The 24,946-nt window shown below is 35.7% G+C and overlaps 1 protein-coding gene across 6 annotated transcripts in view; it reads right to left on the bottom strand.

The window, feature by feature from the left end:
* The window catches only part of Dop1a (DOP1 leucine zipper like protein A), a 96,243-nt gene that overhangs the window by 60,174 nt on the left and 11,123 nt on the right, over positions 1 to 24,946 (bottom strand). For all 6 annotated transcript variants that reach the window (XM_074078839.1, XM_074078870.1, XM_074078847.1 and 3 more), the window contains 3 exons: positions 13,563 to 13,753; positions 11,674 to 11,855; positions 675 to 845 (listed from right to left, as the gene is read on the bottom strand). In XM_074078839.1, coding sequence (XP_073934940.1) covers positions 675 to 845; positions 11,674 to 11,855; positions 13,563 to 13,700 — 491 coding nt within the window. In that variant the 5' untranslated portion in view covers positions 13,701 to 13,753. The remainder of the gene's footprint in view (positions 1 to 674; positions 846 to 11,673; positions 11,856 to 13,562; positions 13,754 to 24,946) is intronic.

Below are 24,946 nucleotides of genomic sequence, written 5' to 3' on the forward strand. Positions count from 1 at the left end.
AAATAAAATTCAAAAATGTTAAGAAAGTTGTTCTATGCTCAGTGTCTGAACCCACTGTGCCGTCCATTCACCTGTCTGTACTTTTACCATGCATTTACATTTTCATTGTGATCCACAGATTATAATTTTTAGTTATTGAAATCTTAATGTGCTATGTTGAAGCGTCTAGAATAATTCACGTTTTAAATTAAAAAAAAAAAATTACCCACACCTGAAAATCTATATACTCAGGAGGCAGATACCAGGAAGATTGCAGTTTGAAGCCAGCCTGGGCAAATAGTTCGCAAGGTCCTATCTCAAAAAAAAACGCATCACAAAAATAGGGCTGGTGAAGTGACTCAGTGTGAAGATCTTGAGTTCAGACTCCAGTATTGTAAATAAATAAAAATAAAAATTAATTTTATTAGCATACAATAATTGTACAGGAGGATATACTGTGTATTTACATATATGCTTGCAGTATATCTTAGATTTACTCCCGCCAAGCATTCTCCCTCATCTCCCTTCCCCCTTCTTAAAACAATTTCAACAGCTTTCATTCTATTTCCCATATATGAATACAAAATACATAAGCCATTAGAATAATTCACATTTGTGATATTATAACATATTTAAGGATGATTTCTGACAAATCCATGATTTGGATTACATAGCTGTACCAAATATCATTTTACCTCTCATAGTACTCTGATCCTTCTTCTAAGCCAGGAAGAATACCAGTTAACAATCCTTGAAGACCAGGTTTCAGTGTTTTACCCAAAGGTAAATAATATATCTCATACAAACTGAGCAATGTTGGTTTCACAGACATGGCAGCATTTGCAAGAAGAGGAAATAATCCAGAACTGTGTATAAAAATAAAAATGAAAGAGGGGAGAGAATCAAAACAGTGACAAAATTTTACTTCATATGCAATTGTAAGTGTATATAAATCTTTAATTTTTGATGAAATAGTAAGTTACGCCAATTGCCTTAAACTGGTATCTATATGTTAATGACTTCTACATTCATTAAAACAAAGTAATTCTCTCAACTGAGTTTCATAAACCCAGCAGCTACCTACCTATTTCATGTAGTCCTCATATTTCACAATTCCTCTTTTCTCTTCAACCTTGTTCTTTCCCCTGTAATTGCTATTTCAAAATATGGCATTACCATGTAACTGGCTAGCTAAAAGCTACAAATCTATAAGTCATTCTTGACCCTTTAAAAAAATCTCCTGCAACCTTCAATCAATCACCAAGTTTTCTCTCCAAGTCACTCTTCTAAATATTTTTGAATGTCATAAATTCTGCTCATTTCTACCAGATATTTACCTAGAAAAGACAACCATCATTATCTTTTTTTTGGGGGGGGGGGTGCTAGGGATTGAACTTAGGGACTCACGCATGCTAGGCAAGCACTCTGCCACTTGAGACATGCCCACAGCCCACCATTACCTTAACAGGTAATGCTTAACAGGTACTGCTTCATAACTGCTCTGAAGTATCTTCTCTCAGCTCATTGGTTTCCTATTTCCAATATGGCTTTTAACATCTTTTAAGATTTAGGTACTTGATACCTGTATGTAGCCCATATACATTCACCAATTTTTATTCTTACACCTTCTACTCCAGCTATACCAAAGGAATCCCTGTAAGTTCCCTTCAGAGTCTTCCATGCTCTTTTTAGTTCCCAGGCCTTTGCACATGCTGCTTGTACAGATACAATTTTCTAGCCTCTTTGTATGTCTAGGTGATTCCTAAACTTTCAGGACTCAGCCTATGTCATTTCCTTGAAGAGAATGTCCCCTAATTTGACTAGGTTAGGCTCCCTATTTGACATTTCTATAGTACTCAATACTGTCTTATTAGAATAGTTATCATTTTACTTAAGTTCTTTAATGTCTATTTGCTCCAACAGACTGTGAATAATAGAAACCATGTCTGTCTTTTTATTTCTGTATTCAAATCCCTAGCATCATGTGCTGCTCTTAGGAAGTACTTAACAGACTCTTGTTTCTAATTTACATAGAAAACAGAAATTATCTTCAGTTTCCCACTATTCTGCCTCTAATTTTAGGTATAGTATGACCTAAAGACATAGTCAGTCTCTCAACTTTTCGAGGCTCTCTTCTTCCATGTGCTCCAGGGCCCATGTGTTGTCTTTATCCTGCCTCATCCATTTTCCTTTTTCTTTCCTGTAAGGTCTTTTTTCCTCCACTGACATCTTTGCTTTTCAAAACATATCTTTAGGCAAAGTATTTGGCCTTTTTCTTTAATTGAGAGCAATGAAAATGAAAGACAGTCTTTTGTTACCATGTTGGGAGTATTAGGCCTTAGAAATCAAAGTTTACTTCTTACTTTTTGCCCTCCTTCCATCTGCTCATTTTTTTCCCCCAAAACAAGCCATAGAAACCAAAATTTCCCTTCCCAAATGTAGGTCATAAAAATTTATTTTTCCCTGCCTTTGTTTTTTGGCAGTACTGGGGTTTGAACTCAGGGCCTCATGCTTGCTAGGCAGGCATTGTACCATTTGAGCCACTCTGCCAGTTTTCCCTGCCCTTTTGACTTGGACGTAACCATAAAAAAAAATTCTCTGACCTACTTCATTTGATAATGGGGTCAAAAACCCTCCATTTCAGAAAGGTTTCTGTCTCATACCTGGGAGGAAGTAATATTACACAGAGGAGCCAAAAAGCATATACAAAGACAGGCCTTGTGGCTTCCCAACTCAGTCTATTAGCATGTAGCATTAGAGCATACCTTTTTTTTGTCTATTCACATTTCTACACATGGTTGCTCATGCTTCAACCATGCTTATATAATGAAGTGTTCATAAAACCCTCAAAAGACAAGGAGTTCAGAGAGCTTTTGGACAATTAAACAGGTAGAGGCTTATAGGAAATAAATAAGAACTCACATGCCAGGAGGGTGACATACCCCAACATCACAGGGATGGAAGCTTCTGTGCTCAGGACATTCTAGACCTTATCATATGTATCTCTTCATGTGGGTATGAATTTGAACCCCTTAAAATATCCTTCATGAAAAACCAGTGAATATATTTCCAAGTTCAGTGAGCTGCTCTAGCAAATTAATCTAGCCTAAAGAGAGAGTTGTGGAGGCCCCAACTAATAGCCAGTTGATCAAAAGTTCTGGAGGACCAGATTTGCTCCTGGTGTCAGAAGTAGAGGCAATCTTGTGAGACTGAGCCCTCAACCAGCAAGATGTGCTGCTATCTTCAGGTGGATAGGTTAGAACTGAATTAGATTAGATGATGTCCTGCTGATATCCATTGTAGAACTGCCTTCATGCTTGCTGTAGGGAGAAATCCTCACAAATTTTGGGATTATAGATCTATGCTGTCAGTGTACAGTAGGAGAAACAAAGTTTGCATTTGTTTCTCTAACCTAGTACTTAGAAGCCATAACTGACATCATTTGTTTAATGTATTAAAAAGATTATTCTGACACTGTGTAGATAACAAGGTAGAGGAAGGTAAGAACAGGTCAGGCATAGTGGTGCACACCTCTAAGCCCAGCTACTTGGGAGACAGAGATTAAGAGGATCAGTTCAAGGTCAACTTGAGCAAAAAGTTAGTGAGACTGCCATTTCAACAAATGAGCCAGGTGGTAGTGGTACATAGCTATGATCTTAGCTACTGAGAGGATAAGTAGGAGGACTTTGGCTTTAGCCAGAAAGGGCTGGAGGCATGGCTCCAGGGGTAGAGCACTTGCCTGCCAAGAGTAAGGTTCAAACTCCAGTATCGGCAAAAAACAAAACAAAAAATGGTAAGAAAAGGAGGTAGGTGAATGTCAGGAGCCCAGTGACAAAGCCATGGTGAAGGTGCAGAGAAGGAGCTATATTTGAGACATACATCAGAATAATGTCTAATAGTTACTGAGCAGTTACTATAGGCAAGCATATTATTCTGAGTACTTTTTAGGTATTAACTATTAATTCTACTAATAACTCTATGAGGTTAGAAAACATAAGACGACACAGAACTAACTGAATCCCAAGAAACTGTGTATGTTGAATTTAGGAGGAAAGGCTTATAAAGGAGATTGAGGGAGTAACTCAAGAAAGTGTGATTTTGTGGACCAGATAAAGAATAGTGAACAGTGTTGAAAATTATTGAGAAATCAGGGTATTTTCTTTTTCTCAGGCTACTATTCAAGCTTAAAAAGGCAGTCTCAACAATTTTGAAAGAAAAGTTTTATAAATGATATTTATCTAAGAGTAAAAAAACAAAAACCTTAAGGAATGTCCTTTTTCTGAATTATCTTAACTCAAATATTTTAGATTGATATCAAAAGATTTTAGTAATTAAGGAGCTTTAAATTTTTTAGTTTTGGGTTGTTTTTTCAAGATAGCAGGTAGCTAAGGGACCCAGACACCCTGAGTTCTACAATCTCAGAAAAACACTTCAGATTCGTGGCAGCAAGGATTGGGTAAACCCTGATTTTTTTGCCAACACAGATACCACCAATATATAGGATGCACATAATGTTTAACAACTGACCCTTAAAATAGCTTTTTATAGCACATAACAACCAGGGAAGTCTTGGTGCAGGCTGGGACCAGCACAGTTGCCTGTTCACCAACTAGAAAGTTGTTTTTCCCTTTTGTTTCCCTCATTTCCTTTCTTCTGTTTTCAAAAGCAAAAATGCAATGCAGAGAACTGCAGAATAAGTTCTGAAAGTATCTGGGAGGTCCTGGATCTGCTAGAGTACATGGACATAGAACCTTGGACTCCTGCATGCCTGTGCTGTGCTGTGCTGGAGCTGATCCAATTCCACCTGAGTGAATCTGCAACCCTGCCAGGTGAGTGTGAGCCATTGTCTGCTCTCCAGGGAACCACTTAGTCCAGTGCAGCTGGTGGGCAGATTGCACCCTCCGAAGCACCCTATGTGGGGGCAGGATGGAATGCTAAGCTGACCCAGTGAAGGGGGCGGGGCAACCCAATTGTAGGCTGGTAAAAACAACACCACACTTGACAGCCATGCAGAAAGAGGTACTGAGCTGAAAAGTGATGCATCAAAAAGCTCATTTCTAACTCCTAGGCTTGCCCTATAAGCAGAAGGGACAGGTGACTGCTCAAAAACCAGCTCCTGATGGGACCACTTGGAAGAAACTGCCTGCATCAGTTGGCCATCCCATCAAGGAAACTCTGGGCTCAAAACACCCTAAGTCAATCCCCCTCAAAGCTGTCTGATGGGGAGGGGCAACATCCCTTGCAAAGCAGCTCAGCATGCGTCCCTTAAGAAAGGACACAGACACTGAGAAAGCCCCTATCAAAAGGTCGCACCAAGATTTGAAATCAGAGGAAAGAGTCAAGAACTTTTATTGAACGGATTTTTTACGTTTAGTATTTTTACTTTTATTTTTTCAGTTTTTTTTTTCAATTTGTTACCTATCTCCCTCTTCCATTCTGTCCAAATATCAATTTGCTAAGCCCTTTCTTGACCCACTTTCCTTTCTCTCCCCCAACTTTTTCTTCTCTTCTCCTTTCCCTCCTCTCCTCTCACTCCCTTCCCCCTATTGTCCCTACCTCCTCCACACTTACCACTCACTGAATAGTCTATTACACCAAGAATACATTGCCCCCATCCTTCCCATCCCTCTGAAAGCTCTGACAATAGCACCCTCTCCCCACAAGGACTGAACTACCTTTCTACACATTAGGGCCTCATTACCTTGTAGCCCCCATACCTCATACCTTTTTTCCCCTCCTTGCATCTCCCTTTCCTGGCCCCTGTTCTAGCACCATTTTTTAGTTGCCTTAGTATCTATCTCTATCCAAACAACTGTTACCTCCTCAATACTGACTGCTGATATACAATATCACCAAGGGGGTTTCTTATGTATTATGTAAATAACAAGTCTGGCAATGAATTGGTGAATTTGTTATTCCTAGGTTATACCTAGGGGAACAGAAATATTACAACAATGTAGCTAACAACTCAGCTAGTCTGAACATAGAAACTAAGTCAAGGGAAAGATAACAGGTGATTAAAATTCCAACTAACTAATCAACAACACATGAGTAAAGCACAAAATAGAAACATGGGGGAGAAAAAGAAGGCAGGGGAATATGACTCCTCAAAAGTCTAACAATAACATAATTAAGGATTTGGTGAAAGTGAAGGGGATAAATCCACAGTTGCTGACCTCAGAAGAATGGTAAGAATGTTCAATGAACTTAAAGAGGAGCTTAAAGAGAACATGCAAAAACAACTCAATGACTATCAAGAGAACACAGATTAAAAAACTCAAGAAGATGCAGAAACAACTAAATGAAGTCAGAGAGGATTTCAATAAACTCTAAAATGAAATTAAGGAGATATAAAAAAGATATATGAAATAAAGAAAAAAAGCACAAGATACAAAAGAGGAATATAACAAAGATATGGAAAGTGTCAGAATTAAAAATCAAACAGAATTCTGGAACTAAAAATCCCCTTAAATCAAATAAAAAATACAGCTGGAAGTCACTCCAGCCAACTGGAACAAGTGAAAGACAGAATTTCAGGGCTCAAATATGAAGTAAATATTACAGAAGAATCCTTAGAAAAAAAGACTCAAGAGCTGAGAAAGGAATATGCAAGAATTCTGTGACTCCATCAAAAGACCAAACCTGCGAATCATGGGCATCGAACAAAGAGAAGAGGTGAAAGCCAAAGATATATGTAACATATTCAACAAAATAATATCAGAAAATTTCCCAAGCCTCAAGAAAGAGATGCCCATTCAGGTACAGGAAGCCTTGAGGACACCAAATAGATGTGACCAAAATAGAACCTCTCCATGGCATATTACAGTTAAAACAATTAGCATATAAAACAAGGAAAGAATATTGAAGGCTGTGAGAGAGAAAAATAAAATAACATATACAGGCAAACCCATCAAAATAACAGCAGACTTCTCAACAAAAATGTTAAAGCAAGAAGGGCATGTAGTGAGATATTTTGAATACTGAAAGAAAATAATTCAGTCCTAAGATACTGTACCCAGCAAAGCTATTATTCAAAATTGAAGGAGGAATAAAAATCTTCCACGATAAACAAAAACTAAGACAATATATGATCACTAATCCACCACTACAGAAGATCCTAGAAGGAATCCTACACTCAGAAGATGAAAACAAATATAGCAAAGAAAGGACAGAACTATTAAATCTCAAGAGAGGAGCAGATAAGCAATCAGAGAGTAGCATAAAATTAGCTACACACACACACACACACACACACACAAACCCTTACACAACAAAAACTAAATGACAGGAATCACCACATACCTCTCAATATTAACACTGAATGTTAATGGCCTCAATTCCCTCATTAGAAGACACCAAAGGGCAAACTGGATTAAAGAGGAAGACCCAATAATTTGTTGTTTACAAGAAACCCACCACATAGACAGAAACAAACATTGTCTATGAAAGGGTGGAAGAAGATTACCAAGCTAATAGCTCCCTCCCAAAAACACAGGCAGGAGTAGCAATACTTGTATCAGATAAAGTAGACTTCAAACCTAAATTAGAGAGGAATTTAAAAAAAAGGTCACTTCATACTAAGAAAAAGAACAATACATCAAGAAAAAATAACTTATATGCACCCAATGTTGGTGCACCCAACATTATTAAGCAAATACTACTGGACTTAAAAACACAAATAGAACCCAACACAATGGTGGCAGGAGACTTCAGTCTCTAACTCCTCTATCACTAACAGATCATCCAGACAAAAAAAAATCAACAAAGAAACTCTTGAATTGATAGACACCACAGATCTAATGTCTGTGACAGATGTCTACAGTCTTCCATCCTGCAACAGCACAATATACACTCTTCTCAGCAGCCCATGGAACTTTCTCCAAAATAGACCATACTTTAGGTCACAAAGCGAGTCTTAACAAATATGAGAAAACTGAAATAACACGCTGCATACTGTCTGACCACAATGCAATAAAACTAGAATTCAACAATGAAAGAAATAGCAGAATATACTTGAACAACTGGAGACTGAACAACTCACTGCTCCATTATCAGTGGGTAATTGAAGAAATAAGAGAGGAAAGCAAAAAAGTTCCTGGAACTTAATGAGAATGATAGCGCAATCTATCAGAACCTATAGGACACAGCAAAGGCAGTACCTAAGGGGAAAGTTTATAGCCATGAGTGCATATATTAAAAACACAGAAAGATCTCAAACAAATGACCTAATGCTGCATCTCAAGTTCCTAGAAAAACAAGAACAAGCTAAACCCAAAACTAGCAGAAGAAGAAACATATAAAGAATCAATGAAACAAAAAGCTGGTACTTTGAAAAGATAAGCAAGATCAACAATACCTTGGCAAATCTGACTAAAATGAGGAGGGAAATGATCCAAATTAGTAAAATTAGACATGAAAAGGGGGAGATAACAAAAACACCAAGAAGATCCAGGGAATCATCAGGGTCTACTTTGAAAACCTATATTCAAATAAATTGGAAATTCTAGAAGAAATGGACAAATCTCTTGATATATAAGACCATACAAAATTGACCCAAGAGGATATTAGTTATCCAAACACATCTACAACATAAAATGAAATTGAAGCACCAATAAAGAGTCTCCCAAAAAAGAAAAGTCCAGGACCACAGATTCACCAATGAATTCTACCAGACCAAGAAGAACTAACACACACCAATACTCTCAAACTTTTCCATGAAATAGAAAGGGAAGGATACCAAACTCATTCTATGAAGCCAGTATTACACTCATTGCCAAACCAGAAAGGATACAAAAAAGAGAGAGAGAATTATAGAATAATCTCTTTAATAAACATAGTTTCAAAAATATTAATAAAATATTGGGAAACTGAATCCAACAGCCTATCGCAAAGATCATACACCATGATCAAGTTGGTTTTACCCTACAGATGCAGGGATGGTTCAATATACACAAATCATTAAATATAATGCAGCATAAAAGCTGTGGTGAAACTAGGAATAGAAGGAATGAACCTCAACATAATAAAGGCTATAGATGACAAGCCTATACCCAACATCATGCTAAATGGGGAAAAACTGAAACCACTTCCTCTAAAGTGAGGAATGAGACAAGAGTGTCAACTCTCTCCACTTCTACTCAACAGAATCTTGGAATTCCTAGATAGAGCAATAAGACAGGAAGATGAAATAAATGGAATACAAATAGGAAGGATCTTTTAGGAAAGATACTAAAAGATCCGAAAAACTCCATCAAAAAACTCCTAGACACCATAAACAACTTCAGCAAAGTGGCAGGATATAAAATCAATTTATAAAAATCAGTAGCCTTTTGATATACCAGCAATGAACAGACTGAGAAACAATATAGGAAAATAATTGCATTTACAATAGCTTCAAAAAAATCAAATACCTAGGAATAAACTTAAAGGATATAAATGACGTCTATAAGGAGAACTACAAACCACTGAAGAAAGAGAACAAAGACTACGGTGGGTGGAAAAATCTCCCATGCTCATGGACTGGTAGAACCAACATAGTAAAAATGGCTGTACTACCAAAAGCAATCTACATGTTCAATGCAATTCCCATTAAAATCCCAATGACATTCATCACAGAGATTGAAAAGTCAACCCTAAATTTCATTTGGAAACACAAAAGACCACGGATAGCCAAGGCAATACTAAGCAAAAAGAGCAATGCTGGAGGTATCACAACACCCGACACTTCAAACTATACTACAGAGCCATAGCAATAAAAACATGGTACTGGCACAAAAACAGACATGAAGACATGTGTAAGAGAATAGAAGACCCAGATATGAATACATACAACTATGCACACTTAATTTTTGAGAAAGGCTCCAAAAATATACGATGGAAAAAAGACAGCCTCTTCAACAAATGTTGCTGGGAAAACTGGTTTTCTGCCTGCATAAAACTGAAACTAGATCCATGTCTGTCACCCTGTTTAAGTATCACCTCAAAGTGGACTAAGGACCTTAATGTAAGACCTGAAACTCTGAAGGTAGTGCATGAAAGACAGGGAATACACTGGAATTAATAGGCATATTTAATGACTTCCTCAACAGAACTCAAATGACTCAGCAACTAAGAGAAAGGATTGACAAATAGGACTATATGAAATGAAAAAGCTTTTGCACAACAAAAGAAATGGTCTCTAAATTGAAGACAATGCCCGTAGAATGGGAGAAAATCTTTGCCAGCTATATATCTAACAAGGAATTGATAACCATAATATACAGGGAGCTCAAAAAACTAAACTCCCAAAAATTCAATGACCCAATGAGAAATGGACAAAAGAACTGAACAGAGCTTTTTCAAAGGAGGAAGTTCAAATGTCTAAAAAACACATGAAAAAAATGTTGAACCTCCCCAGCCATAAAGGAAATGTAAATCAAAACCACGTTAAGATTCCACCTCACTCCTGTTACAATGGCTACCATCAAGAACACAATAACAACAAACATTGTCAACGATGTGGAGCAAAAGGAACCCTCATCACTGCTGGTGGGAATGTAAATTAGTACAACTACTATAGAAAATAGTATGGAGGCTCCTCAAAAAACTAAAAATAGAACTGCCATATGATTCAGCAATTCCACTCTTAGAAATATACCCAAAGGGATGTAAGTAGGCTCCTCAAAAAACTAAAAACAGAACTGCCATACAATTCATCAATTCCAATCTTAGAAATATACCCAAAGGAATGTAAGTCAGGTTACAATAAAGGCACCTGCACATCCATGCTTATTGCAGCATAACTCATATAGGTAAACTATGGGAACAGCCAAGCTGCTCCACTACTAATGAATGGATTAAGAAAATGTGGTATTTATATACAATAGAATTTTATTCAGCCACAAACAAGAATGAAATTTTGTCATTTGCAGGTAAATGGATGAAACTGGAGCACATCATCTTAAGTGAAGCTAGCCAGGTTCAGAAGGCCCAAAGTCACATGTTTTCTCTCATATGTGGAATATAGACCTAATACAAAAATAGCAATATTATGAAAAATAGGTCACACTAAGGGGAAGTCACATAAGAGAATGGGAGGGTAAAAGAAGGAAGTTAAAAAGGTGAACATGGGTGATAAACTCTCTATACAAGAATGAATATAGAATTTTTAAACCAGTTGAAACCACCATAAGAAAGAGACTAAGGTAGATAAAAAGAAAAATAGAGGAGATATACCAAATCAGGCTATACTACACATATATTGGAAGTGCCATTAGGAAACTCCCTGTGTAGCTATCTTAAACAAGCAAAAATGTCATTTTTTTTTTCTTTTACAAAACTGGAGAACAGGAGGGGAGAACAGGTCCTGCTGGGGGGGGGGGTGGCGTGGTACCAATGTGAGGGGGAAGAAGTTGGGAAAAGGGTAGAAGAGGGTGAATATGGTACAAATACCGTGTACACATGTATATAAAAGGAAAAATGATACCTGTCGAAAATATTCCAGGAATGGGGAGGGGAGGGGGATAAATTAGAACAATGGGGGGGTAAAATGAAGTATGATATGCTTGTATATTATAAGAACCTTTATAAACATAGCATACCCATACCCAGAACAATAATTAAAAAAAGAAAAAAGTTTTAGTTTACAAAGCATAAAAAATTTAGCAATATATTTTATTTATATTATCTGGAATTAGACACCAAAAATATTCTTACCTATATAAAAAAAGATCTTTGGCAAGTCGCTTAGGTCCAATGATTTTGAAGATAATTTCATATGTTTCAAGTGCCTTCCGATGAACTCCACCAGGTAATGCTGGATGTAAACACTGAGCTAGGCGCTTGCCTATGGTCAGCTTTTTGGGTACTACCTGGTACTTGGCATTGTTTTGTAAAACCTTGAAGAAAGCATTTTTATGTAGTTGAGAAAAAACATTTCATTTTATTTCCATTTTCGTGCATAGTAATATAAAAATTATCAATGTAGGCTTTTGCTTTTGTCTGTTATACCTACTAATGTTTTATCTGATATTAAAACTGAGAAATTAAAAAGTATTAACTTCTTTAAAAAATGTATCTATAAACAGAATATATTTTTAATGAAAAAAACTTTGTAAAACAAATTTATTGAGAAGAGAGGTACTATTTTCAGTCTTTGAAAATCTTTAATAACTGACATAAGACAGTTATATATGGAAAGTTATATGATTCGCCCATCAATCTACTTTTTGATATCATATCTAGAGTTACATGCAGACACATAGATATAGACCCCAGAGGCAGTACAGCTGAAAAGTCAGCAGATCTCCCAGTCCATTAAACTTATACTAATATATATATTTAGATATCTTCAACAAATATATATATATATATATATATAATCCCTGCCTTGTTCCACCACTGATGAAAATCAGTGATTTGGATATCTTACTTTGTGTTATCTGAACACAGTGAAATATTTTCATGTATATTAGTTAATCTACAAAAACTATGTACTTAATTAAGCAAATTTATTTCTTTAACTTAATGAATTGCCATTAAAAATAGTTCCTTATAAGTCTTAGAAAAGAGATTCTTCAGAATTCTTCAGTAAGAGAAAAAACCTAACTACTTTTAGGCAAATTCACATGATGGATGCAATTTCTTGTGGATGCTGTAAAGAAATCAAGAACTTTTCAAGCTTCATAATAAAAATGTTAGAATTAAACATGTCAAACAGATTTGCATATCTAATTTTAAGATAAATCCTTAGCATAGGTAAAAATGAAAGCTTTTCTTCTTACAATATCATGATGATTATCTATAGTATCAGCTTGAAAACTAGTGTCCAACTATGTATTTTAAGACAAATTTCTTTCCTAATAATTATATGTTAAACTCTTTGATGTTAAAACAGTTGATGTCTGAGCATTCCTTTCCTATCTACCCCTCTCAATATTTAAAAGTATCCCTAGTCAGGAACAACAACCCTAAACTATGGGTACAAGGTAAGAAAACTTTGATCTACGTTAAAAAAAAAAAAAAGAGTCAAAATGAAAAGTTGAGAATTGATCAGTGCCCCTACTATAATAACTATGGCTAAAACCAATCATTTCAGGAAGGATCATTCAAAGCCAAGCTCCAAGGTCTAAATGACTGTACCCAGAGTTGCCTTTGTAGAGTACTGAATCACAACAACGGTTTGTCTAGATAGAGAATGTTTTCCTACAGCTACATGCATGTCATTTGGAAATGAAACCAGTCACTGCTTTCCATTTAGAGTTTTTCATTTTGATGCCACAAACTCCAGAACCATATCTGATGCTCAATTACAGAAACTTACTAGCTCTCATAGTTAGCATATTTGCTTCCCAGTCTTGTTTCTATAGATAATAATGGTAATAGTTATTTTTTTCACTGTTGTTTCTTTGAATTAGAACTTCGAAAGTGTTAACAAAATGCCTGACTACACAGGCATGCAACTCATGAATTCAAATAGCACTGCCAAAAGTAATCTAAGGTTTGCTTATATTTTTTCCATTCTTTAGGTCAAGATTTAGAGAAATCTAAGTATAGACACAAATTTCAGATGTTTTTCCTTTTATGAAATGGTAAGACAAACATACCTTGTTTAGTTTTCCAAGTGCTGATATCAAATCTGCCCATTCACTGGAATATTCAAAATTCTTTAGTGCTTTGTCAATTGCCGCTACATAGTTTCTGTATTTGGAGTCACTCAATAACTCCAGCTCTTCTGTATTCATCCTCCCACGGTGTCCCACTAGAGACCAGGTCCAAAGTCATGCAAAATCATTACCTACAATAGAGTGTTCAGGAGCAACCAAGGTTACAAAGTGAAATACTGAAACTGACTCACATGGTCTTGTTACAAAAATAATGGCCAACTTTAAAATGTTTCTTAAGTCAGAATTAGTCAAAATTTGGTTTGGCTAGTGCTCAAGGTGATGGAAGTATTCAAAGACAGCCTCAAAGACAGTTACTATGCATTCCTTCCTAGAAACTGCCAAATGGCTGTGAAAATTTAGGAATCCAAATTTTTTTTCAGATACTTATTTCAATTTAGAAATTACAAGTATATTGTTAGAAAATTTCTGACATATATATCCCCCTTTACTTTGTTTTGATCCTAAATTTTAGTAAAACTGATTAGATTGGAAACATCAGGCACATGGGGGAGAAAAGAAAAAAGAAAACCAGAAAAAGGCCTAATCTGAACATCATTTTATTTTATTAAGTAACAAGTGGGCATCTAGTATGAAGGGACATTAACAGTTTGAAATTGAACTTCACTCTGAATAAAACTGGCAAGGATATGTGATGGTTTAATACGCATCTACAACTTCTTTGATGTGCTTTTCAAAAAGTATACCTGATCCTCCAGCCCCTTGGGCTGGACTGTGTGACTAAATTTAAAAAAAAAGAATAAGGCAGAAGAGCTAATGGGTAATAACTACAGCTAATAAAGGCAATTCAGATCCTCTCACAACACCAATGGTCTGGCAAGCCAACTGCCATATCAGGAGGACACTTTAAGGAGCTGTGTGTGGAAGTCCCTGTGGTGAGGAACTGATACCTTCTGCCAGTCTTGTAAGTGAACCATCCTCAGCTAATCCTCAATTTCACTCTCTGATACCATGAATGTCAATTCATAAGAGAACTCAAGTCAGAACCATACATAGGTCAGTCTTTCAAATTCACGTCTAATAGAAAGTTTTCTGTTTTGGGCCACTGTGTTTGGGGGTAGTTTGTTACACACCAATAGATAATTAACAGAATAATAACAAGGTTTTAGTTGAGGCTCAATTTAAAAATCAATGTGGCTTTCCAACACATTTTTGGCATCCTGACTTCTGTCTGCACTGTTCTGTAGAGCTGGATTCATGGATACGCAGGAATTTGACTTCTTCCTTACATCTGTACAAAAATTTACTTAGAATGGATTGCAGATTTAAATGTAACAACTAGAAGTATAAGACTCTTTGAAAATATAGGAGTAAATCTTCATTACCTAGGATAGGCCAAGTCTTCTTAGAAATAACAGAGATTTCATCAGAATTATGTGCTGCACAGTATACCATAAAAGGAAGTGAAAAGGCAACTGACAGTATGGGAAGCAAAAGATCTCCCAGGTATCTATGAAGTACTTGAGCTAGGTATGTAGCTCAATAATTATTTGTCAATAAAAGGACAAATAATTTAAAAATGGGCAACGGATCTGAATGGACATTTCTATGAATATGTACATGTTCAATAAGTACAAGAAGTAACACTCAACATCACTAATTTCATGAAAATGCCAAAACCATGAGATGACACTTCACACCCACTAGGATAGTTATAATAAAAAGGACAGTTAGTGTTGGTCAAGATGTAGAGAAACTGAAACAATCACAGTCTTCTAGAGAGAAAATAAATTGGTGTGGCAGCTTTGGAAAATATGTAGTACTTCTCAAAAGGTTAAACTGAAATACCATAAGATCTAGCAATTCTACTCCTATGTACACAGACCCAAGAGAAATGAAAGCACATCTTTGTCCAATAACTTGTACATGAATGTTCATAGAAGCATTATTCATGACAGCCCCAAGGGGAAAATAATTTGAATATTTATCAGTTAAGGTACAGATAAATACCAAGGAATAATATTCTACCATGAAAACAGATACTGATACATGTTACAACATGCATAAATGTTTTGGGAGGGGTGGTACTGGAGTTTTGAATGTAGGACCTCAAGCTTGCAAGGTAGGTGCTCTATCACTTCAGCCACACCCCCCAGCCCTTTTTGGTTTAGTTTTTTTTTTTTTTTTTGATAGAGTCTCATGTTTTTGTCCAGGTCTCCCCTTGCACCATGATCCTCCTACCTGTGTCTCCCAGTAGCTAGAATTACAGATGTTCATCACCACATCTGGCTTGTTGGTTGAGATGGAGGTCTCACTACCTTTTCACCCAGGCTAACCTCAAAGTACGATCCGAGATCTCTGTCTCCCAAGTAGCTGGGATTACAAGCATGTACCACCACACCCCACCTTCATGCATGACTCAAAAATATTATGGTAAGTGAAAGAAGCCATTCACAAAAGATCACATATTGTATAATTCTATTTATATGAAATTTCCAAAACATACATGTCTATAGAGACAGCAAGTATATTAACACTTGCTTGGGTACAGGAAAGAGAGACACTTGGGGAATGAGAACTAAACTACTAATGAACATGGGATTTCTTCTGGGGATGGTGAAAATGCTTTAAAGTTAATGGTAGTGATGGTTACAAAACTCTGAATAGATTGAAAATCATTGAATCATATATTTTAATTTACATTTTAAATAGGTGAACTGTATGGTATATAAACATTATCGCAACAAAGTTATACATACAGATGTACATAAATAAAGTACCTCCAGGATCTGTGAATCCCCTGAAGTCATGGACAAAGTCTGCATCTTACATTTTGTTGGGAAGACAGTCTACCACCTTTATAATATTCTGAAATAATAGATTTTTATATGAAGAATCACTAGATAATGAGACTGAAGCTAGTTCATACTCCTTAAGTATAATTCATTGAAACTGGGAAAAAATAATTTAATAAATTATTTAAGCTGCTTCTAACTTTTTTTCTTTTTCTTATATTTTCCATTATTTTTCTTTTGGTGGTAGTAGGGGTTGAAATGAACATGAAGTAAAATATTCCTAGTTTTGTTTCTGAGAAATCAGAAGAAGGAACAGCAAAGCTAAACTAAACTCAGGGGAAACGTCAACATGATTGGATTTTCTATAAGTATATAAAATAACTAAATTCTAATCAATAAATTTAAGAAAATACTGTACTAGTAGTAAATGGAATAAAGCATGTGCATAAGATTTACTGACAGGGAAATGTCTTTATATAGCAAGATTTCTAGAGTAAGATATAACACATCCACTTTGAAGCTATATAATATTTAGTGCATTTGGAAGATTAACTTGAAAAGCAATTTAGTAGTAATTTCTAATAATGAAAATAGGGGTCATTTATCTACATTTGGGATAGTAATATAATTTTGAAACACTTATTTCAATAGCTATATTATTCAGGCAAACTTATATGTGGTATAAAAAAGTCAGCCATTAATGACCAGCTAAATTTGTGGCACTTAAACTATTGTGTATTTCCAAAGTTATGTTGAGTCAGGTAAGAAATATGGATTTTCTTATGTTACCATTTATTTAGTTAAAACTCTAAATATTTAAGTATGATTAAAACAAGTTCATACATTTCAGGAGAGGTAGTGCACTTAGCATAGTAAAAGCAAAATCTTATGAAAATAGCTGAAAAATGAAAAAGAACATTCTTTCAAAGTTTCATCAGCAGAGCTGATATAGGAAAAAGATGGCCAGAACGTGGTATTAAAATTTGGTCATGATTTCTCAGTGATTTTAATGCAAATAATAATTGCTCATTATGTATAAGAGATAAAAACTGTATCACTCTTGAACTGTTTGATCTAACATAGAGTATAAATGCCAGTTCTCATGCTTTCTTCCCAGGTTTTTTCATAAAATAGCTTAAATCAGTACTTTTTACACTATTTATAGTTTTTCCCCCAATCCATTACTGACTGATATGTTTCTAAAATATACAATTATGTGTTAGTTGCAGTACAGCCCAGCTGCCATAAAGATTTCTAAATGTATATTTTCATATCTGTGTTTACCTCTTTGTGTTCTGCTAACAAAGAATTTGTGAAAGGCCCACATGTCACACTTTGAACACCACTGCCTTAGATCATAATGCAAATACATTTTCCATATTGTATCAAGAAAATTTTATACCATGCTCTTTCTCCAGAAAGGTCATGACACGCAGCAAAAAATACAAACATTTGGATGGGTACTGTGGCTCAAATCTGAATCCTGATTACTTCGGAGATCATAGTTCGAGGCCAGTTCAGACAAAGTTTTTGAGATCCCATCTCAACCAATGGCAGTGGTGCAGGGCTGTCATCTCAGCTATGCAAGGAAGCACAAATAGGAGGATCATACTCCAGGCAACCTAAGCGTAAAGTGAGGTCCTATCTCAAAAATAATTAATGCAAAATAGCCTGGTGGCATGGCTCAAGTGGTAGACTGTCTGCCTAGCAAGCACAAGGCTCTGAGTTCAACCCTCAGTACTGCAAAAAAACAAAAAACAAAAAAACAAATATTCAGTAATAAAAGTATTTCATAGATACCTCAGGGCATAAGAAAGCACTAAAAAACCTTCAAGCACAGGGTTGATGTCAAGACAGTCCAAGTATGAAGCCTAGTTCTATTGCTTACTACCAACTGAATGACCTTGCACTAAGTGCTTAATTTTTTCAAGCCTTAGTTTCCTAATCTATAAAAGTAGATTATTAGACCCACCTCAACGGCTATTAAAGTTAAATAATATATTGAAGTTATCAGAGTGGTTGACACATAGAAAATGCTCAAAAAACTGTTCTGTCCCCAATTATTTTCTATGAAATCAAAGAGATACTAGGAAGCAAGTATGATATGACTCTGAATTTGTTGGCAGCAAATTAGAAAACTGAAGACTCATTATCCTGTCTTACACGGTCTTGTAAATGCAAATTAAAACATAGTTTCACTGCCAGGTACACTTTTTTTTATAACATTAAATTGCACATATAGTGGGCCCTTTGTGAGTTCCATAACCATGGAGTCAACCAACCACAGTTGAAAATGTTTGGAAAAAAACTGCACAGGTACTGAACATACAGACTGTTTTTGTTTGGTGCTGGGAATTGAACCCAGGGGTTTTCTCATTCTAACAATGCACTATACCACTGAGCTATACCACCAGCCCTCTACTTACTTTTTTTTCCTTACCATTATTTACTAAACAATGTAACAACTATTTACATAGTATTTACATTATATTAGGAATTACAAATAACCTAAAAATGATTGAAAGTATACAGGAGGATGTGTATAGGCTATTTGTACATACAATGTCATTTTATATAAAGGGACTCAAGTATCTATGGATTTTGACATGGGTGCAAGGCAGTTCTTGGAACTGACCCCCTGCAGAAACCAAGAGATAACTGCATTAAACACACATTCTGACATAATGCCACTAACACAATCAAGATTCCTCACCACAGTTAAAATACAGAATATTTCTCTTACCCTAAACACCATAGTGAAATGAAGGCTTCTATCTCCACCAAATAAGCTTTTTTGCTTGAAGCCTTAAAAAAAAAATCCTAATCTTACTTCACAGGAGATATAACAAATTATTTAATACAACTACGTGGAATGGTTTTTATTTCCACCAAAACCCCTGTTGAAATCTAATCCCCATTATGAGGTATTAAGAGATGGGATCAGGTGGGATCTTTAAGAGATGATTACGTTATTGGGGCTCTACCCTATTCGATAGATTAATACACTTAAGGGCTAATGGGTTATCTCTAGAGTGGGTCTATTGTTTAAAAACCAAAACAAAACACCTTGACTCTGTCTCTTGTATGTGCTGCTTTCATCCTATAAAACTGCCTCAGGACTCTACACAGAGTCCCGACCAGCAAGAAGGTCCTCACTATAAATGAGCCCTTGACTTTGAACCTCCCACCGTCCCGAAACACAAGTTGAACACATCATTACTCTTCAGAAATTATTCAATCTATGGTACTGAGTTACAGCAACAGAAAATGGACTAAGATACTAGAAAATGTGAAGTAAATAAAAATTCTAATTTTTTTAAAGTGAAACAAGTAAATCAAAATGAAATTTGTAATCTTTCTTTCAGGAGTCATTAAGAGTAGCTTTTCTGCCTTGATTTATAATAGTTCCACTTGACAACTGAGTTATAGTTCCTTCAGACTTAGTACTCAGATGAATTGGACCTGAGTTGTCATAAAACATGTTATCATGGTATACATAATATTTCTCTCTCAAATATAAAAATGAAGCAAAATAATTGTTTACAGGAAAATTTTAGAAGAGTTCTGTTAGGCGCTATGAAAATTATCAGGTAATACAAATTCGTTTTTGTACTTTATAGTGTAAAACCAAAATTTAAATAAGAAATGAAATATTTCCCTAGAACAGCTGATTTTTAGAAAGTTTTAAGTGATTATAAAAAAGTGACGGGGGGCAGGGGGGAGCAATGACCCAAACAATGTATGCACATGTAAATAAACGAATGTAAATTAAAAAAAAAAAGTGAGTTGACCTAAATTCAAAAATAGGTACCCAAAGATACTTTGACTAGTGTACTCTTAGCTGAGCTTTCCCCTTTCCTCTCTCCTTTGCCATGAAGGACAGGAAGAAAGGAGGGAAAGATAGGCTCACTAATTACTCAATTCTAAAGACATACCTGGAGTCTAAGTACTTTTTATCCCATCTCAAACATATAAATGAATGAATTACTTCAAGCACCAAGCAATGCGGGGGGCAGGAGGGGGGAGCGAGACACCTCTGCTTATTTATTATGAAAGAAAAAAAACTATGTATTAAGTAGATAGATGTTATCTCCAAATATTTTCAACTAAACTAAAAATCAGTCAGTAATTACTAGTGTCTAATAACATTTGGGGGGGGCAATAATGTGGTTTGAACTCAAGGCCTCCTGCTTGTGAGGCAGGTATTCTACTGCTTGAGCCAACACCTCTAGTCCTACCATCTGATAATTTAATGTGACATTAGTTCATCTATTTCACTTCAGTTAAAAGTTCTGAGTTTCAATATTGACATCATCAGTAAATAATCTTCAGCAAGTCATTCATTTATCCAACTCATAAAACTAGCCACTTCCAGAAAATTGGAAACTTCTCTAGAGGGTTAAAATGTGGACACAGGACAACCCAGGTGTTTTACAAACAGAGGTTATAGCCACCCACTATCCCTGATGCTCTGTGCTTGAGTATTTTGATCCAACCTCTTCCATGCTACTACTGTGTCAAACTTTCAAATGGTATAGTTTCGAGGAAACTCCAGATATATGATATGTCTTGCCACCTTCTAGTCTTAATAATCTTTTAAAGATAAGACCTTCTCTGATGTAGTAGAAGTAGCAGCATCTTAGTTCAATTGTAGTATGCTTACTAAGACCAGGCCCTGTTCAAGGGCTTTGCATATTTTAATTCATTTCATTCTATTTGATCCTAGAAGGTAGATATTATCAGTATTCATATTTTCAGATAAGGAAACAAGCACAGAAACATGCAACACAGATAGCAAATAGCAGAGCCAGAGATGTAAACTCAACCAGTCTGCCTCTAAACTCTAAAACATTATTTTTCTCTCTCATGGAGGCTATTTTTCTTTTCATATCCATCCTACCACAGAGTCTGAAAGAGAATTTCTTCCTTACACCCTCATTCATACTTACCTAGGAAAATGCCAATCCTGTTTAAGCTCAATTACATGCTTTTTCAATGCCTAAACCTGAGCAACTGAATATTGCTGGAGAAAAATCACATAACTAGGTTGACTGGCGGAACTTCACTAAATTAGGAAACAGGAACCTCTAACAGATGTTCACCACTGTACTAACCCATTATATTTCCTTAGCAGATATTCTTCCTGACAGAACTATTTCATATCTCTCTTCTCAAAACTCTAAACTACCTTCTCTCCATCATTTCTAAAGACCTAGCTTCACACATAATTTAAAAAGCTGGGTATGGTGGCACTTGCCTATATTCCCAGCTACTCAGGAGACAGGGGATCACTCAAACCCAGGATTTGAGGCCAGCCTGGGCAGCAGAGTAGGATTCCATAACAAAACAAACACACACTCCACTCCCACCTCCCCACTCTCCCAAAAAACAAAGAAAATATAATTAAGAAAATAAAAGCAGAAGGAATGCTCTTACTTTCCTTCTAACAAATCTATAACTTATCTTCACCTATACCCCATCCTTTAATTTTCCTATCAGAAGGAACAAAGGTTTCACCTCCCATTAAATGGCTACCCCTTTGCTGTGATCTGTATCTCATCCACTCTTGTTTTCTCCAGCTGTCCTTATTGGCTCACTCTCCTTCAATACAGGACCATTTTTCTTTCAACCTATAGATGAGCCCTAACCTGCCATGGTGGAAAATTATCCCCCAAGGTCTTCCATTCACTTCCACAGGCTCTCTGGCTACCAATCATTCCTCTGTTCTCTGATACATCAAAACTTCTTGAAAGACTTCTCTGTACTCATTATTTTCATTTCCTTATAACCTAGTCACTCTTTAGCTGATTCAAAAATACACGTGGTACCGTCTTTCCAAGAACTAGCCCAAATAAAGGTCACAGTGCTGTGCATTAGCTAAAGCGAATGGCCACTTTTCTAGCTCCTCATCTTACTCTATTTCTCAGACGTACTCCACACTTTGCTCTTAGCTTCCAGGACCAGAAGTGTTCCTAGTTTGTAGCCCAAAATTTCCCTTTTGAAGAGAAAGAGCATTCCTTTGGCTTCTACTTTCTTAATTATATATATTAGGTCAACTTTTTATGTGACATCTTTCTTCATGTCCTCCAGGAATATCAAACTGCAAAGAAGCCTTTTCTGACCAGCCTAAGTAGCCTGGCCAAGTCTGCACTCTTATCATCTACCTAAGATATCACATTACTTCCTTGCTAGCATGTGTAACAGTCTGAAATTGTACTGCTTGTTTCCTATCATCTCCTGACAGAATGCAATGCTATGAGGTCAGGACCTTTTTCTGACACTAGTTCATTCCTGCATCAGCAATCCTGTAATAGTGGGTGATACCCAGTAGGCCCTCAAATATGTTTTGTATAAAACAAGCTGGGTGTAGTAGCACACCACTGTAATACCAGCATGTAGGAGGTGGAGGTAGGAGGATCAAGGTCCAAGGGCTGAACCTGGACAAAAAGGGCAAAACCCTATATGGAAAATAACTAAAGCACAAAAAGGGCTTTGGGTATGGCTCAAGTGGTTAGAGGGCTTTCCCGAAAGCTCAAGGATGAAGTTCAAACCCCAGTAATGCCAGTATCCAGTTACTTTAAAAAAATTACTCAATTTAATCATCTTTATTAAGTACAACTAGGTAGATGTGGAAGACTTCATTCTAGTTCTTGTGAAAGTTAATAAGGAATTTTGTTAAGTATGATATTCTCAGATATCAAATATTTTTAATTAGATTCAAATTTCTAGTTAGAATTTTGAAGTGATTACTATATTTTTATATGTTTTTACTTTTAAGTGATAAGTAATGGTACATATTTATGGAATACAGTGTGATATTTCAATACCTGTGATCATATCATCATGATCAATTACTATCCACCACCTCAGACATTAATCATTTGGGTTGGGAGCATTCGAAATCTTCTCTACTTGCTATTTTGAAATACACTTTATTGTTTTCAACCATAGTTAACCTACTATGATACAGAACATTAGAGATTATTTTTCCTATTCCATCTACATCCCTTACCTATTAGCTATTGCCCCATCCTCCCACCTCTGGTAACCACTATGCTACACTTAAGTTCTATGAAATCAACTCTGCTTTAGTTTCTACATATAAAGGAAAACATGCAGTGCTTGCCTTTCTTGTGCCTAATTTACTTAACTGAACATACTTCAGGCTTATCCTGAAGCATTTGCTCCAACTCCATCTTTTTTTAATGGTCGAAAAATACACCATTAAGCATATATGCCATATTTCTTTATCCATTCTTCAGTTGATAGACACGTAGGTGATTATGTATCTTGGTTATTATGAATAGTACTGCAATAAACATTCAAGTGCATGCATTTCTTCAATATACTGATTTCCTTTCTTTTGGATATATTCCCAGTAGCAAAATTGCTGGGTCACATGGGTGGATCTAGTTTTAGTGGGTGAATCTATTTTCAGTGTTCTGAACAATCTCCCTACTGCTTTCCACAATGGCTGTCCTAATTTACATTCCCACCAACTGTGTCCACATCCTGACCAGCATTTTTGTTTTTTTGTTTTTGTTTTTTGACTTTTTGATTAGATGAAATTTGATTATGGTCTTAATTTGCATTTCTGTGATTATTAGTGATGTTGAATATTTTAGTATACTTATTGAGCATTTATATATCTTCTTTGGAGAAATGTCTCTTCTGATAATTTGTCCATTTTTAAATTGTTTTTGCTGTTAAGTAACTTATATATTCTGAGTATTAATCTCCTGTCAGATGAACAGTTTACATATATTTCCTCCCATCTTATAGTTTGTTGTCTCTTAATTGTACTGTTTCCCTTGCTGTGCAGGAGATCTTTAGTTTGATGTACTCTCTTTTATTGATTTTTGCTTTTTTTGCCTGTGCTTTTGGGGATTTTTTCCAAAAGTGCCAGACTACTGTCCTGATGTATTTCTTCTCTGTTTTCTTCTGCTAGTTTCATTGTTTTGAGTCTTACATTTAAGTCTTTGACTTTTGTATAAGGTGAAAAATAAGTGGTCTAGCTTCATTCTATTGAATGCGTATATCTAGTCTTCCTTTACTGAAGAGATCATCCTTTTTCTACTGTATGTTCTTGGTGCCTTTGTTAAAAATGAATGGATGGCTAGAAATACATGGGTGCATTTCTGATTCTATATTCTGTTTCATTGGTCTATGTGTCTGTTCTTATGTCAATACTGTGCTATTTTGGTTACTGTACCTTTGTAGTAAGTTTTGAAGAAAGGAATTGTGATTCCTCCAGTTTTGTTCTTTTTGCTCAGGGATGCTTTGGCTATTTGGAGTTATTTGTCATTCCATTAGAATTTTAGAGGTGCTTTTTCTACTTCTACTTCTGTAAAGAATGCCATTATATTTCAATAGGGATTGTATTATTGTTAAAAAATAATCTCTGAATGCTATAAAACAGTTATTTAAGAGTTCTTTTACTATTATTACTTGATTTATATTATCTTCTTATGAAGAAGCTACATTAGCTTCTAATTGTACATAATACTTCAAATTCACACTTTCCTACTGCATTATCAAGGTCTACCAAGTCATCTTTGACTTAAATTTATG

This window comes from Castor canadensis, chromosome 1 (genome assembly GCF_047511655.1).
Source record: "Castor canadensis chromosome 1, mCasCan1.hap1v2, whole genome shotgun sequence".
In the NCBI taxonomy this organism is placed as follows: Eukaryota; Metazoa; Chordata; class Mammalia; order Rodentia; family Castoridae; genus Castor; species Castor canadensis.